A 14,353-nucleotide genomic window follows, 5' to 3' on the forward strand; every position below is an offset into this window, starting at 1 on the left:
GGTCTAACCTTACCAACCCCTAGAGCAAGCACACAGGCGACAGTGGTAAGGAAAAACTCCCTCTGATGATTTAAGGAAGATACCTCAATCTGACCGGACTCAAAGGGGTGACCCTCTGCTTGGGCCATGCTATTGACACAATTGACAATACAGGAAATTTTGGGAGTCCATGCTGGTACACAAGATGGGAGGCCTGCAGAAGAACACTTTATTTTTGAAAGCTATCTAAATTATTTCTGTGATTTGTTTTGTTTTTGGTCATGATTTATGTACTGTTTTTCTCCCTTTTTTTTTTTTTTTCTTCCTTAAATGAGGGTACCAAAGTTTTATTTTTGTATAAATACTATGTTTTTTCTGGGTAAATTAGTGGGTGAATGTTGGAGAGTGTTTAGATACTATGAATGTAACATTTCTATCCAAATGCACATAAAAAACAACTTGTATCATAAATGATGAAATGTAAAATGTGTGAAATAGCGACTGAATTTTAAATTGTACAGCTGTGTGTCAGTAAATTACACAGTAGTGACAGTTGACATGCTGCTCGCATATCGACAGTAGTAACAACCTGCTGCTTCATTTTAAAATGTGAGGAAAAAAGCGTTATTTGGAACCTGAGTCAAACAAAACTTGCCTTTATTGCTATACATTTAAATACATAAAAAAAAAAGCCTTTAGAAATGTTCCATATTAAGCTCCTGCTTAATTTTATTTATTTCATTTGGGAGGTAATGCAGGGCATGGGTGGTGGGGGGAGGGGGCAGATTTTATAATTTATGGTGATTGTGATGTTTTAATTTATTAGTTTCAATGTTATGTACAACCCTAAATCACAAAAAGTTGGGACGATATGGAAAATGCAAATTAAACAAACAAAAACAGTGTGATTCTTGTATTTACTTTATTTCATTACAGATGGTACGAACACAAGATAATTAATATTTTGTCACATCAAAGATATTTAATTTGATATAAAGTATATCCATTCCTGCATTGAAGGTATGTGTGGGAGATATGATCTAAAATGAATATCATGGTATCTTTGACTGTATTATATCACTGTGTTACTAGATTTGCACGATGGGACCCTTTTAATAATCTGTTTCTGGAGCAGAATTTCAACATGGACTGTTTAATTTTCAAATCTGCTCCTCCAAAATTAAAGTCTTAATGAGTCAAAGATTTTAAATAAAAAATTCCTTTGCCAAGGGTACTGACACAACCCCATACCATGGCAGACACTCGCCTTTGGACTTGTTGCTGATAACAGTTTGGATGGCCCTTTTCATCTTTGGCCTGGAGTATACAGTAATGTAGCCCCCCCCCCCAAAAAAAAACAAAACAAAAAAAAAAACTGGTGTCCAACCCTGATGCCTTCTGGACAAGGTTAACACGGGGCTTCTTTTTTTTCCACAGTAAAGCTTTGACAGGCATTTGTGAATGTAATTCTGCATTGTAGTACTTCAGAAAGGCTTCTCAAAGTAATCTTTTGCCCATGTGGTTATATCAACTATTGATGAATGACAGTTGATGCACTGCGATCAGAGGAATTGGTGATCAAGGGTGTTCAACTAAGACTCGTGCCCTTGCCCTTTATGCTCTGAAATTCTTCGGTTCCTTGAATCATTTGAGATTATGCACTGTAGAGGGAGAAATATGCAAATTCCTTCCAGTTTTTCTTTGAAGAACATTGTTTTTAAATATTTCTCTCCTCAATGACTTAACCTTTTGTGGATACTGTTTTGTACCAAGTCATAGGTACATTCACCTGCTGGCATCATCTTTTTTACATAACACTTTTTTAGCTCATTAGTAGCCCTACGTTAAGGTGCCTTGACACTTGCACGCATTTAACCCCCACACTGTCATGCAATTTGTCATGCCAGTGTCACCTGCTGTGTTCCCAGCTGGATGCCGCGCGTTGTGCTGCTGGATTCTGCGTATTTAAAATAATTATTTTTGTTAATATGCATTTTCCATACCATCTCAGCCTTATTAGATTTGGGCTTGTATCTTAAATACGTGTCTTTGGGATGTACTGTTTACTGTGGTAGCACTGGGTAATGAAGCTTTGTTTGTGATGTTAGGACGTGTTGAAGACGTGGTCGGCCAAGCACTTGAATCATTCTGCCTCCTTTGTTGTTTGTGTTTGAACTGCTAAAAATCATCTCCAACATTTTCATTTTACAGTGCCGACTTCTTTGCAGATGAAGTATACTTACAGAGCCCCCCCTCCAAAAAATAAACATGTGCTTTCTTTGACACCTGTTTGGGGCTTGTGTTTTTGATAGACTGTCTGCAGCAGCACAATTAAACCAGTTCTAAATTAAGTGAAGTGGCCTGAAGTCTCAGCTGGAGATGGCAGGTGTCTCTTGGAGTGGTCGACTCCTGACAGAAAACCACTCTGTGTGACGGGTAGGCAAGAGATCATGCAAATGTGTGTGTGCATGTATGTATGTACAGTTGAGCTCAAAAGTTTACATACCCTGGCAGAATTTTATTTATTTTTTTTTTTTGGCCATTTTTCAGGGAATATGAATGATAACACAAAAACTTTTTTTCCACTCACGGTTAGTTTTTGGGTGAAGCCATTTATTGCCAAACAACCAGGTTTCCTCTATCTAAATCATAATGACAACACAAACTACCCAAATGACCCTGATCAAAAGTTTACATATCTCTGTTCTTAATAACATGTATTGCCCCCTTTAACATCAATGACAGCTTGGAGTCTTTTGTGGTAGTTGTGGATGAGGCTGTCTGATGGTAAAGCTGCCACTGAATGTTTCGGACTTTATTTGCATCAGTTACAAAGAAATACAAACAGTATGGCACTTTATGGTAAATCTGCAGTTCTCAAAAACTGAGTGACTGTGCAAGAAGGAGAAGAGTGAGGAAAGCCACCAAGACACCCAGAAGACGTTATGGGCTTATGTGGCTGTGATTGGAGAAATTGTGCACAGTGCAAGCTTTGCAGTTTGCATCACTACTCTTAGCTTCATAGTGGAGTAGAGCAGAGAAGGATTTTCTTTCACAAAACAGATCAAATCCAGACTTGCATCTCAGATGTACCTTCTGGCAATCTGTAGCTAAGCTTTCAGATCTTTTTAAGCAAATCCTCCTCTAAACCACTTCATGAAGATAACTGGTGATACAAAATATATACATACACTCAATGATACAGCAAGAAAGTCGTAATTCAAATTCATCCTAATAATAAGTACGATGGATAATATTTATCAGCATCAGTCTGAAAACGTCTTTCCGTATGCAAGCAGATTATCCAATTATCTACAATTACATTATTCTGGTGGCCATGATGCTTCTTCTTGTGCCTTCTGGTTGTTCAACCCTCTGATCTGTTTTATAAACGTTTTAGGATTTGAAAAACATAATTATTCTTGTGATAATTTCACTGTTTTGACAGTAAATGACAGTGTTGCCTCATTCATACTGCACACAGAAGCCTTTTCTCCGATTGGCCCCCCAATGAGGCATCACAATGTGGCTTTTTATTTATTTATTTTCAGAATGGCACTTTTGATTTTGAAATATAGTTAGTGATAGTTATTTTAACTCTTTTCAGTAGACTTTGGATGCTTTTATTTTAAAAAATAACTATAATTTAGACAAAATTTGGTCCTGTGACAGACTGGTGTCCTGTCCAGGGTGTACCCTGCCTTATGGACTGTGGCCGCTGGGATAGGCTCCAGCTGTCCCCCCGACCCTTAATTTTTAGTTTAGAAAATGGATGGATGGATAGTTAGGACTTGGTAAATGGTAATGGTAAAAATAACCATTTTGGAACATGTATAACTTGAAATAAAATTCTCTGTCTAAATACTTTTGTGGTTATATCATCATATTTGAATGCAAGTTTATCTAAAATACAGCCAATGTAATTTTATAGATATTTTGTAGTCTTGCTTTTGGCTCATATGACTGAGGATGCAAACCCCCCCCCCCCCCCCCCCCCCCCCCGAAAACTCATCCTTGAACTATATTTGACTCTTAGAATTATTTTTTTTTATTATTCTGTATTGTTTTGTATTTCATCAATATATTTTGTACAAAAAGCAGAAAATAGACCTAGTCACACACAAATCTTACAAAGTTTACCTATAACAAAGGGGGGGAAATCAAGAAATACAGAGATAAAAAAATAAATAAAAGCAAAGCTGTTTTAATCCTTTAAAAAAAAGTTAATATATATTTTCAAAGCTTTGGCACTCTTTTTTCAGTTGATGAAGGTTAAAGTTTGAATATAACCATATCAAGTCACACAAAAAGATTTTAAAATTTGGGGCCATTTGTGTGAAAATTTACCATACAAAATTGGATTAGATTATACTAGAAAGAATTTTATTGATCCATTGGGAAGACTCCCTCAGGGAAATTGAGGTTTCAGTAGCATTGTATAGCAGCACTCAAACACACAGAGCATCAAAAGTGAAAATAAATTAAAAAAACAAGCAAAAAAAAGTTTGAAAATATAAATACATGTTCCACTAATGTTCCTCTCCTTCCTGTAAATAAATAAATAAGTACATTCAGAAGAAATTATATACATAATAAATAAATATATTCAGAAGAAATTAAATGTCAGAATTGGACTGTTCAAAATATGTAACATTCTTTCATTTCATTAGCGAGATCGTGACGTCACTCACTCTTGTTTTTGATTGGACAAAGCGAGATGCTGGAGCTGGACGTGTTTTGTTCTGCAGCACGCACAAAAATGAGGCTGTAAATGATTTTCTGACATTATTGACCACATATGTGACCTTTTGGCTGTTTGTTGTTGTTCTTTTAACCTGCGCGCGCAGGTCTGTAGTGCGGGAGGCGGGGACGCGCGTGGACGGGCTTTAAGAAAAAGCGGATATGTAGCGAAGTGGAAGAGCGCTGTGCGGCCGGAGTTACACACAAAAACAGAGTTTATCTGAGTGGGTTTGACAGACAGGCAGCGGCGGCATGTTGTCGGACCTCTGACGCGCAACTTTTGTAAGTTGTGTGTTCGGTTAACGGCGGCCGGAACCGAGCGCACGCGCCACACCGGAGGAGAGGAGACAATGGGCGCCGCTTCCTCCTCTTACCGGGTCATTTACCTGGACGTGGACGGCAGGATCCAGAAGGTATGGAACACACTGAAGCGCACACACAAACGTAAACACCAGAAAAAGTAGAATCTCCTGTTTCAGCGAATCCCGTTTACACAAAAAATACCGACTTCCAACACTACCGGTGGTAACTACATGTTAACCACTGTTGATAAGTAATATCGTTTTGGTCATAATTTCACTTTTTAAATTTGTATGTGTTTCTTTTATTATTTAGGGTCTCTTTTCTTTAGTGCGCACGCGCAGAACCTGAGATCAAGGTGCATAAATAAAACACGTGTGTCGCGGCGAATGAGAAAATAGCGGCGTAAAGTGTGTGTGATGCACCCGTGTGATCTACGGAAGGTTTCCAAAACACTTCAAACCCTGTCGGATTTGGTTCCACTGCACTTTGCTTCTGTGCCATCTATGTAACAGGGCCGTATCCAGAGCATGAAGCAAGGGGGCGTTCTGTCATGCCCCCCCCCCCAACATTCATCTGCCAATCACCCTGCTACCACGTTATTATTATTATTATTATTATTTTTCTTGCTTTTTTAAGTAATGTGACTCCTATTTTACAATATAATAATAATAATAATTTATTAATTTATATAGCGCCAAATCACGAGTAATCGCCTCAAGGCGTTTCACAAACATTTAAAAGCAGAATAAAATGAAATAAGATTAAACACAATAAATCATATAAAATACTAATGATAAAACAGGGAGAACAGATGTGTCTTCAACCTGGCCACAGAGTCTGACTGTCGTATTAGCGCAGGCAGATCATTCCACAGAGCTGGGGCGTGGTGATAAAAAGCTCTGTAACACAACGCAGTGTTTTTCTTTTTTAAATGTTCACATTTAGACAGGTCCACAGTTTTGTGCAATTTGGAAAGACTTCAGATATCTAACATGAATGATGATAATTAATCTTGTGCTGCACAAAGATTGTGTAATTTTCTGTAATTTATAGTCCTTACATCATTTTCATTGTTAAGCTACTCTGTGGGGCGACTTGGTAGTTGAGCGGAGCAACTTTGTTTGAAATGTGGGTGGGTTGGTAGTGGAATCTAGCAAGAGAATACGCACGTTAAATTTTTACTCCCTTTTTTGGCTTAATTATTTCAGATTGTACATTAATAAGGCAACATATATTACTGATGAAGTACCAGAAAAAAATGATTAAAATGTATGCAGTATTTTTTGATAACTATTGGAGTACATAAATATTTTCCTAATTTCTGCTCTTTAGGGTTGTATGTATGTTCAGCAGGGGTGGTGGCCAAGTGCTTAGTGCGCTTGGTTTCAGTGCAGAAGACTCCTACACTGATACAAATTTCTGGTTCAAACCCCACCCCTGCCCATTTCTCCATGTAATGTGGAATTATGTCAAGAAGGGCATCCTGCGTAAAACTTGTGCCAAATTAACATGCAGATCCATCTTGGATTTGCTGCGGCGACTCTGTGTGAAAACAAGGGAGCAGCCGAAGGGACTTACTTACTAGTGTTGTATGTATGTTCAAATAACATCATCTTGCCCATGACACATCGTGGACATGTCACAGGCAGTGGATTCAGATGTCAAGGGGGGCTGAATGAAGTTGTCATATAGATGACTATAACGGCACAATAAGAGATGCTGATGTGAAGATTTGATCGGGGTAGGCAGGTTCCGGGATGAGTTTCCCCCCCAACAAACATTTTAATTCTGCATCTGCATTTACTTGATATTTATTTATTTATTTATTTATTTTCTGACTTATTGGATTTGTGTGCTCTGTGTCTTACAGTTTATACTATTACTTCATTTAGTGAATTAGGTGTCTGTCTGCATGCATGTTGACTAAGTGGAACACTTGAGATAAAACCTTCCGTGTTTTTTTTTTTTAATTAATACTTGCTCATTGCCTCAGTCAACATGTTTCTGGCACGTCAGCTCCCGTTCTTTTGTTGCTGCAGTGTATAAACGTATACTCGCATTCTGCAAACACATTCATTCTGATTTTGAACTCCGCTGAGGCAAAATAGCAAGGTTTAGCCCTATTTATTCTCCACCTGTTTCCATGGTGAATTTAGTTATCCGTGTTCCTTTGATGTGGACTTTTTATCTCTTTGTGCACGTGCCTTACTCAGGGTTAACTGGACTCAGAGTTCAGAGAATTAACTTGGATCACCCATTTTCTCAGCCAGAGACTGTTGCGATAGCCTCCCCCTGTGACCTTTAATTGGAATAAGCTGGTATAGAAATTGAATGGAGGTTTGCACCTGGATGTGTAACACACTGACTATTTTTTTTTCTCAGTACTTTTAGTTGTGCATAAGCAATGGGCCCAATACAGGTCCGGATCTCTACCACATGTTGGCTACTCTCCTTGCACGTCTGGTTGTTGGATGCTTTGTTCCAGTATCGAACAATGGAGCTGCCAGTGAGCTGCTACGTAATAGGATCAGGCCTGCCCTAATCGTAAACCTGACACTAACCTTAACTGGTATTAGTACCACAACCTATGTTTATAAACAGACACTGCAAAAGTAGGAGCCAGAAATGGTGCAAACATGGAGCTGGATGGGAGCTTTCATGGGTCTGGACCTATAGACATTCAAATAATAACACTATGCAAATCTCACTGACTGCATTGGCCAGTTATTTCTTTGGGCTGCTACTGTTAGACCGGGCGCCACAGCAGATCCACATGTTGATTTGCTTTTTTCACCAGATTCCCTTCGTAAAGCAAATCCAGATGTAGATGCAGAATGAAACACAAATGGTCTCAAACCAAGGACCTTTGTTGTTTGAGATGAGCAGTGGTGGGCACAGCTAACTGAAAAGTTAGCTTTGATAACCATTAAACTGCTAACTGAAAAGTTAACTTTTATAAAGCGAAACGGATAAACTGCTAAAAAATTTAGCGGAAGTTACTGCTAACTGCTATCTTTTAGTATTGACTCTGTACGCTGTCGGCTACTGATAAGCCAGTTTTGAGTTTAAGCACCGCAGGGGCTGCTGGGTAAATTCAAAGGAGATCACAAACACATGAAAAATAAATAAAAAATAAAACCCCAAACACTGTCATCATCTTTATCAGAAGCAGTAAATTGCAGTGTTATAAGTCACAATTTATCCCTAATTATATATTTGTAAGCTGTTAATGAAGCTACGTCTCACCGTATTGCATTCACAAACACAAAACAAATGCACGAAAAATAAATAAACAAAAAAATCTGACTTGAGCTGCTTCCGTACCGTTTTTGTCCACAGTGTAACTTCTTGTCTTCTTAGCAGTGCTTGTGTGCTTTGACCTGTGAACCAGAAGTGTTAGCTAGCTCTCTGCATTCATAAACAGGAACTAACATGTATGATTTTAGTGTTTACAAATGTTTTTTTGGCTGTTAAAATTTACTCACTTTATCAGCAAAAAAATGTTAGTGGACTGAAAGTTAGCGGAACTCAATTTAGCAGAAGCTAATTGGTCTGCTGATGGTTTTCAAAGTTAGCTGAAACGCTAATCTGCTAACAAAAATGTTAGCTTTGCTAATTAGCAGTTAGCAGATTAGCGAAACTGTGCCCATCACTGGAGACAAGTATGCTAACCACTTGTGCCACTGTGCTGCCAAGCTAATAGATGTGATGTTGAGTCCCAGAGACACACGACACCATAAATCTGTCATAATTTTGAAATAGATCAAACAAGCAGTAACGTATCATGAAGTCAGATCACTTGTTTGTGCACCACACAGACAAAAGGAATGTTTGTGCCATACCATGAAATATAAATATGCTCTAAATTCACCATGAGCATAGAAACATGGATGTAATTAACATTTAATATGTAAGCATGAGTATTTCATCGTTTTAAAATGAAGTTAAAATATAGTTCAGAAACATAGTTTGGACTTGCACTGAGCTACATGGATATTAGTGTTTATTTTTTTTTGTTATAAACTCTTTCTACCAAATATTTTCCAATGTGATTGTGTTTTTCGCAGCCCTTTCATTGTTGCATTAAAATTTTCTTTCAGTGATTCAAAACAAACCTGCATGAGTCTTGTAATTTATCACATCTGCTTTGTTTTTGTTAAAATCTGAGGAAGATTTATAACAAATGGCTTCAAACGTGCACACGCGCTCTGGTATGGTCTTTAGTCGAAATGTCATCTCCGTACGTCAGGCTTTGTAATCATATCAAGCACCATATGTGCTAAAAATAGTGCTCATAAAAGGACAAACCACGGTAATCATATGTTGTCGTCATTATCTGGGAGATAGGCTGTCTTTTTTTTCCCGTTTTGTGGTGTGACTTCAGACGCAGACATGAATCTGTGGTTTTACAGACATCTGAGCTTGTAGCTTTAAAGAAATTAGTGTGTTCTGCCAAAGAGCTACAAAGTTGAAGAGCCACTCAGACGATGACCTTGTAAAACCTCCAGCCCACTCGTTTACAACAAACACAAATCTACATGGAACAAATCTTACATTCCTGTGTGGATTCAAGAAGTGTTGCACTTGCATTTTGGTGGTGGGCAAGTTTACTTTTATGACATTTTATTCCATAGAATATACAGTGTATGTACATGTTGAGGGCTTTCGGACATTTCTTTATTCTAAAGAATCTCTCTCTTGTTTTGGAAATTACAGGTTTTACAAGTCTTGCTAATACTGTTTATGGTAGTAGGAAATATGGAGCATGATAAAAGCAGATCAGCTGCAGTTAATCCAAATGTATGCAAATTAGTTCAGTCATTTCGTGATGGTCTTACTGTCATTTGCAGAAAGTTGTTATACTGCAGTTTCAGTACAGATGACAAACTATCACCGGGATTCATGCAAGAACTGAGAACTTTCTACAGTCACTAATTTTCTTGTATTCTGAGTTATTTGTAGGTATGAACAAAATTTATGATTGGCCCAAACCAGCTGTGGGAATAATGTAATTCAGCCAAACCCATATTTTCTGAAGTTCATTCATTCATTTTTGACCGCTTATCTGGGTTTGGGTTGCAGAGGCAGCAGATCAAGCAGCTCATCTACATTTCCCTATCTTCTGCCAAGTCCTGTAACTGTTCCCGGGGGATCCTGAGGTGTAATATAATCCCTCCAGCGTGTCCTGGTTCATCCTGAGGGCTTCCTCCCAGTTGGACATGCCTGGAAGACATTTCGAGGGAGACACCCAGGGGGCATCATCAGAAATGGCTGAACCACCTTAGCCGGCTCCTTTTGATGTGAAGAAGTAGTGGCTCTACTCTGACTCAGTCCTGGACAGTTGAGCTTCTCAGCCTGTTCAGGAGTGTAAGGCCAGATACCCGACAGAGGAATTGAATTTCTGCCACTTGTGTCTGCATCCTTATTGTCTTGGTCATCGTTCAAAGTTCATGACCATAGGTGAGGATTGGAGCGTAAATTGACAGGTAAATTGAGAGCCTCACCTTGTGGCTCAGCTCTTTGTTCTTCATGATGGTCCGGTACAGCGTCCATAAAACATCAGACGCCGCCCCAGTCTGCCTGTCAATCTCATGATCCAATTTACACCCACTTGTGAACAAGACCCTGAGATACTTAAACTCCTCCACTTGGGGTAGTAACTCTCTCCTGACCCAGAGGGGACAGTTCACCGTTTTCTGATAGAGGACCATGGTCTCAGATTTGGAGGTGCTTATCTCGTCCCATGTGCTTCACACTCAGCCTCAAACCTGTTCAGTGCACATTGGAGGTCACTGCCTGATGAAGCCAACAGAACCATATCATCTGGAAAAAGTAGAGATGCAACTCTGAGGTCACCAAACTGGACACCCTCTGGTCCCCAACTGTGCCTTGAAATCCTGTCCATGAGCATCACGAACAGGATTGGCAGAGTCCAACACCCACCAGAAACAGGTCTGTTGGAATGCAGACACAACTCCTACTTTGGTCACATAGAAACCATCTTGCACCTTACAGCAGTTCCAGTACCCCATACACATGCAGCACCCCCCATAAGACACCTTGAGGGACCTGGTCATACGCCTTTTAAAAGGCCAAAAACACATGTAGACTGGTTGGTCATACTCCCAAGACTCTTCTAATATCCTTATGGGGGTAAAGAGCTGGTCTACCATTCCATGACCAGGAGAGAACTCTCATGGCTCCTCCTGAATCTTGACTAATGGTCCAAGTCTGGTCTAGTAAATGAACTGCATTTATATAGCTCTTTTCCATCTGCCATCAGATGCTCAAAGCGCTTTACAAATAATGCCTCACATTCACCTTGATGTGAGGGTGCTGCCATACAAGGTACTCACTACACACCGGGAGCAAATAGGGGATTAAGGACCTTGCCCAAGGGCCCTTGGTGATTTTCTGGTGAGGCTGGGATTTGAACCAAGGATCCTCTGGTCTCAAGCCCAACGCTTAACCACGAGACCGCCACCTCCCCTCGTAGCCTGGTATAGGCTTTCTCAGGGAGGTTAAGTGTGATTCCTCTGTAATTGGAAAACACTCTTGGCCCCATTTTATTTTATTTTTTTAAGATGAGGACCACCACCCCAGTTTACCAATCCAGAGATACTGTCCCTGACTTGCATTCAACATAGTATAGGTTTATCAGCCATGACAGCCCAACAACATGCAGAGACTTCAGCATCTCATGATGGATCTCAACCACCCTGGCAGCTTGCTGCTGAGGAGTTTTTTTGACTATCTCGTTGACTTCTGCCAAGGGCGATGGCACCAGATCCACCTGAGTCCTCCATCCCTGCCTTCTCAATGAAAGGCATGTCAGTAGGGTTGAGGAGATCCTCAAAGTGTTCCTTCCACCACCTGATGATATCCTCAGTCCAGTTTAGCAGCACTCTTGCCTTGCTGGGCTAAAAACTGCCTCCCTTTCCTGAGTCGCCTGAGAGTTTGTCAGAACTGCTTTGAGGCTGATGGACAGTTGTTCTCCATGGCCTCTCCAAACTCCTCCCATACTCCCATAGTTTTTGCCTCAGCCACTGCTGAGGCCACAGATCTTCTGGCCTACCGATACTTCTCTGCTGATTCTGGAGGCTAATATGACAAAGTCAGGTTATTTATGATCCCACTGACTTTATATTGGAATACTTCTATGTAAATTATTGTTTTAGAGTTCTTCATGTTTATTTCACTCTCTAATATATTTGTCCATCATCCTTTTCACCCTCACTCTGGGCATCAAGAATCAGTCTCAATGCTTGTGCAGCTGTAAATCATGCTGTTCTGTTCAGCACTTTAATGTTTCCCATAATCCCCCTGGCGGACCCCTGTGCTTCCCGTAATGCACCGTGGCGCTAGCAGAGTTCCACCATCTCAGTGCATGTAAACAATGGCAAAGCAAGGATGTGGATGGCATTGATCCAGCGAGTTCATGGGCAGTTATGATGATGACACGTTCTCTTAAGTTGAGAGGGTTAGTAGAGAAGGTGTAGCACCTGTGATGGCCTTCTGCTGTGCCCCGATGTTGTCTTATTGTCCATACTTCATGAGGTTTTTTTTACACTGAGTGCTGAGCTTCTGACACCAGAACTCTGCTGAAACTAACCTCTTATGTGAGTCACGGACCGCGAGATTCACAACTGGGAAACAGCAAATGTCTGTTGGCCAGGCTTCTCTGCTTATATAGCGCCAAATCACAACAGAGTTGCCTCAAAGCGCTTCACATAGGTAAGGTCTAACCTTACCAACCCCCAAAGCAACAGTGGTAAGGAAAAACTCCCTCTGAGGAAGAAACCTCAAGCAGACCAGACTCAAAGGGGTGACCCTCTCCTTGGGCCATGCTACAGACACAAATTACAGAACAATTCACAGAACAATTCACGGACGAATATACAAGAAATGCTGTTGGTGCACAGGACAGGAGGATCGCCAACACGAATACAACTCCCATCTCTGGATGGAGCTGCACCTTAAACAGAGAAAAAAACAGAATCAGGCATCAGAAAGACAAAAAATACTGTATAATTTGCCAGCATTAAACAACAAGAATAACAGAGAAATACGAAGGTGATCACCGGCCACTAGCCCTAAACTTCACTAAAAGACCCAGAATTTAGGTAAAGTTATTACTAAATTACTAATAAATGAATTAAAAGAGTAAAAAGCGTAAAACAAAACTGTACCAGTATGCTAGCCATATGAAAGGGAAAATAAGTGCGTCTACGTATACAGTAAAATATAATCATTAGAGTTGGCAAATTACAGTACCATCTGAAGCTATAATGTTGAAAATCTCATAGATCTCCCTGGAGTCATAAGTGATCCCATAAAATTTTGGATTATAGTTACTACATGGATCGACTGATCCTTGCAAAATTCTGTGAACAAATGCAGGACAAATAGATTGACAAATTCATGGTAGGAAACAATTAAAATTAGAAAAATAGTGCACAAAAATATACGCCCGGGGTCATAAATGGCCCCACTCGGTCGCTTGAGGGTTAAAACAACAATCATGATATTATTAGAGATGATATATCTTGCACACCTCTAATTCCTTTATTAGTCCCACATTAGGGAAATTTGCAAGAACCACAAAGCTGACTCTGAGCACTCCGTACATGTAAGCCGCAGTCACCAAGTGGAGCGTCAGGCTGGTGTTAGAGACATTAACCCCTCCATGAAGAGAGTTTGGTACCCAGAGGAGCACTGGGGCACACAGGCTGTAGTCTGATCTGTCCCATGTGGAGGAGAAAGGTTCTGATCAACTCCCGCCAGACCACAGACATCAACCCTTCATGCTATCATGTAACAGCAAAGAATCCAGATGAATGTCTCACACTGCTGACCAGTTATGACACGTATTATTTCTTTCATCATCGTGATGGAGACTAACTACCCATAACCCCCTCTATTTCTAGTTATGGATTGCCTTGATGTAGTAAGACTTTTTTTTAACTCATCATCTTGTCAAACTATTTCTTCTTTAGTTTTGTGGCGGTCCAACTCTCTGGTGACACGGAATTAACGGCACTCGTTTATTCTCATGTCCTGGCTTTACGCTGGTCAAAATTACAGACCTTTTTGTATGGATCTCTCATAACAATGACTGTTTACATGCAGCCAATAACCCTTTCATAACCGGAATATTAGCAATAACCCGGTTGCGCACGGCCATGTAAACACCCGCAAAAAACTGAATATGCTCATTCCAGTTTTTAAAAACCCGAATAAGACCCCTGGGTACTCCTTTTCTAACCGGAATATCAGGTCATATAAACGCACATCAGGATATCCCCATAGAAAGGAACATTATTTTGTGTTC

General features: G+C 40.0%; 1 protein-coding gene across 2 annotated transcripts in view; it reads left to right on the top strand.

Annotated features, from left to right (window-relative positions):
• The first annotated feature begins 4,728 nt into the window (after positions 1 to 4,728).
• Positions 4,729 to 14,353, top strand: part of LOC117525005 (high affinity cGMP-specific 3',5'-cyclic phosphodiesterase 9A-like) — a 145,008-nt gene continuing 135,383 nt past the window's right edge. Inside the window, exon 1 of one of the 2 annotated variants that reach the window (XM_034186824.1) lies at positions 4,729 to 5,132. In XM_034186824.1, coding sequence (XP_034042715.1) covers positions 5,070 to 5,132 — 63 coding nt within the window. In that variant the 5' untranslated portion in view covers positions 4,729 to 5,069. The remainder of the gene's footprint in view (positions 5,133 to 14,353) is intronic. The other variant, XM_034186825.1, reaches the window with a different exon arrangement.

Source organism: Thalassophryne amazonica, chromosome 14, assembly GCF_902500255.1.
Source record: "Thalassophryne amazonica chromosome 14, fThaAma1.1, whole genome shotgun sequence".
Taxonomy (NCBI): domain Eukaryota; kingdom Metazoa; phylum Chordata; class Actinopteri; order Batrachoidiformes; family Batrachoididae; genus Thalassophryne; species Thalassophryne amazonica.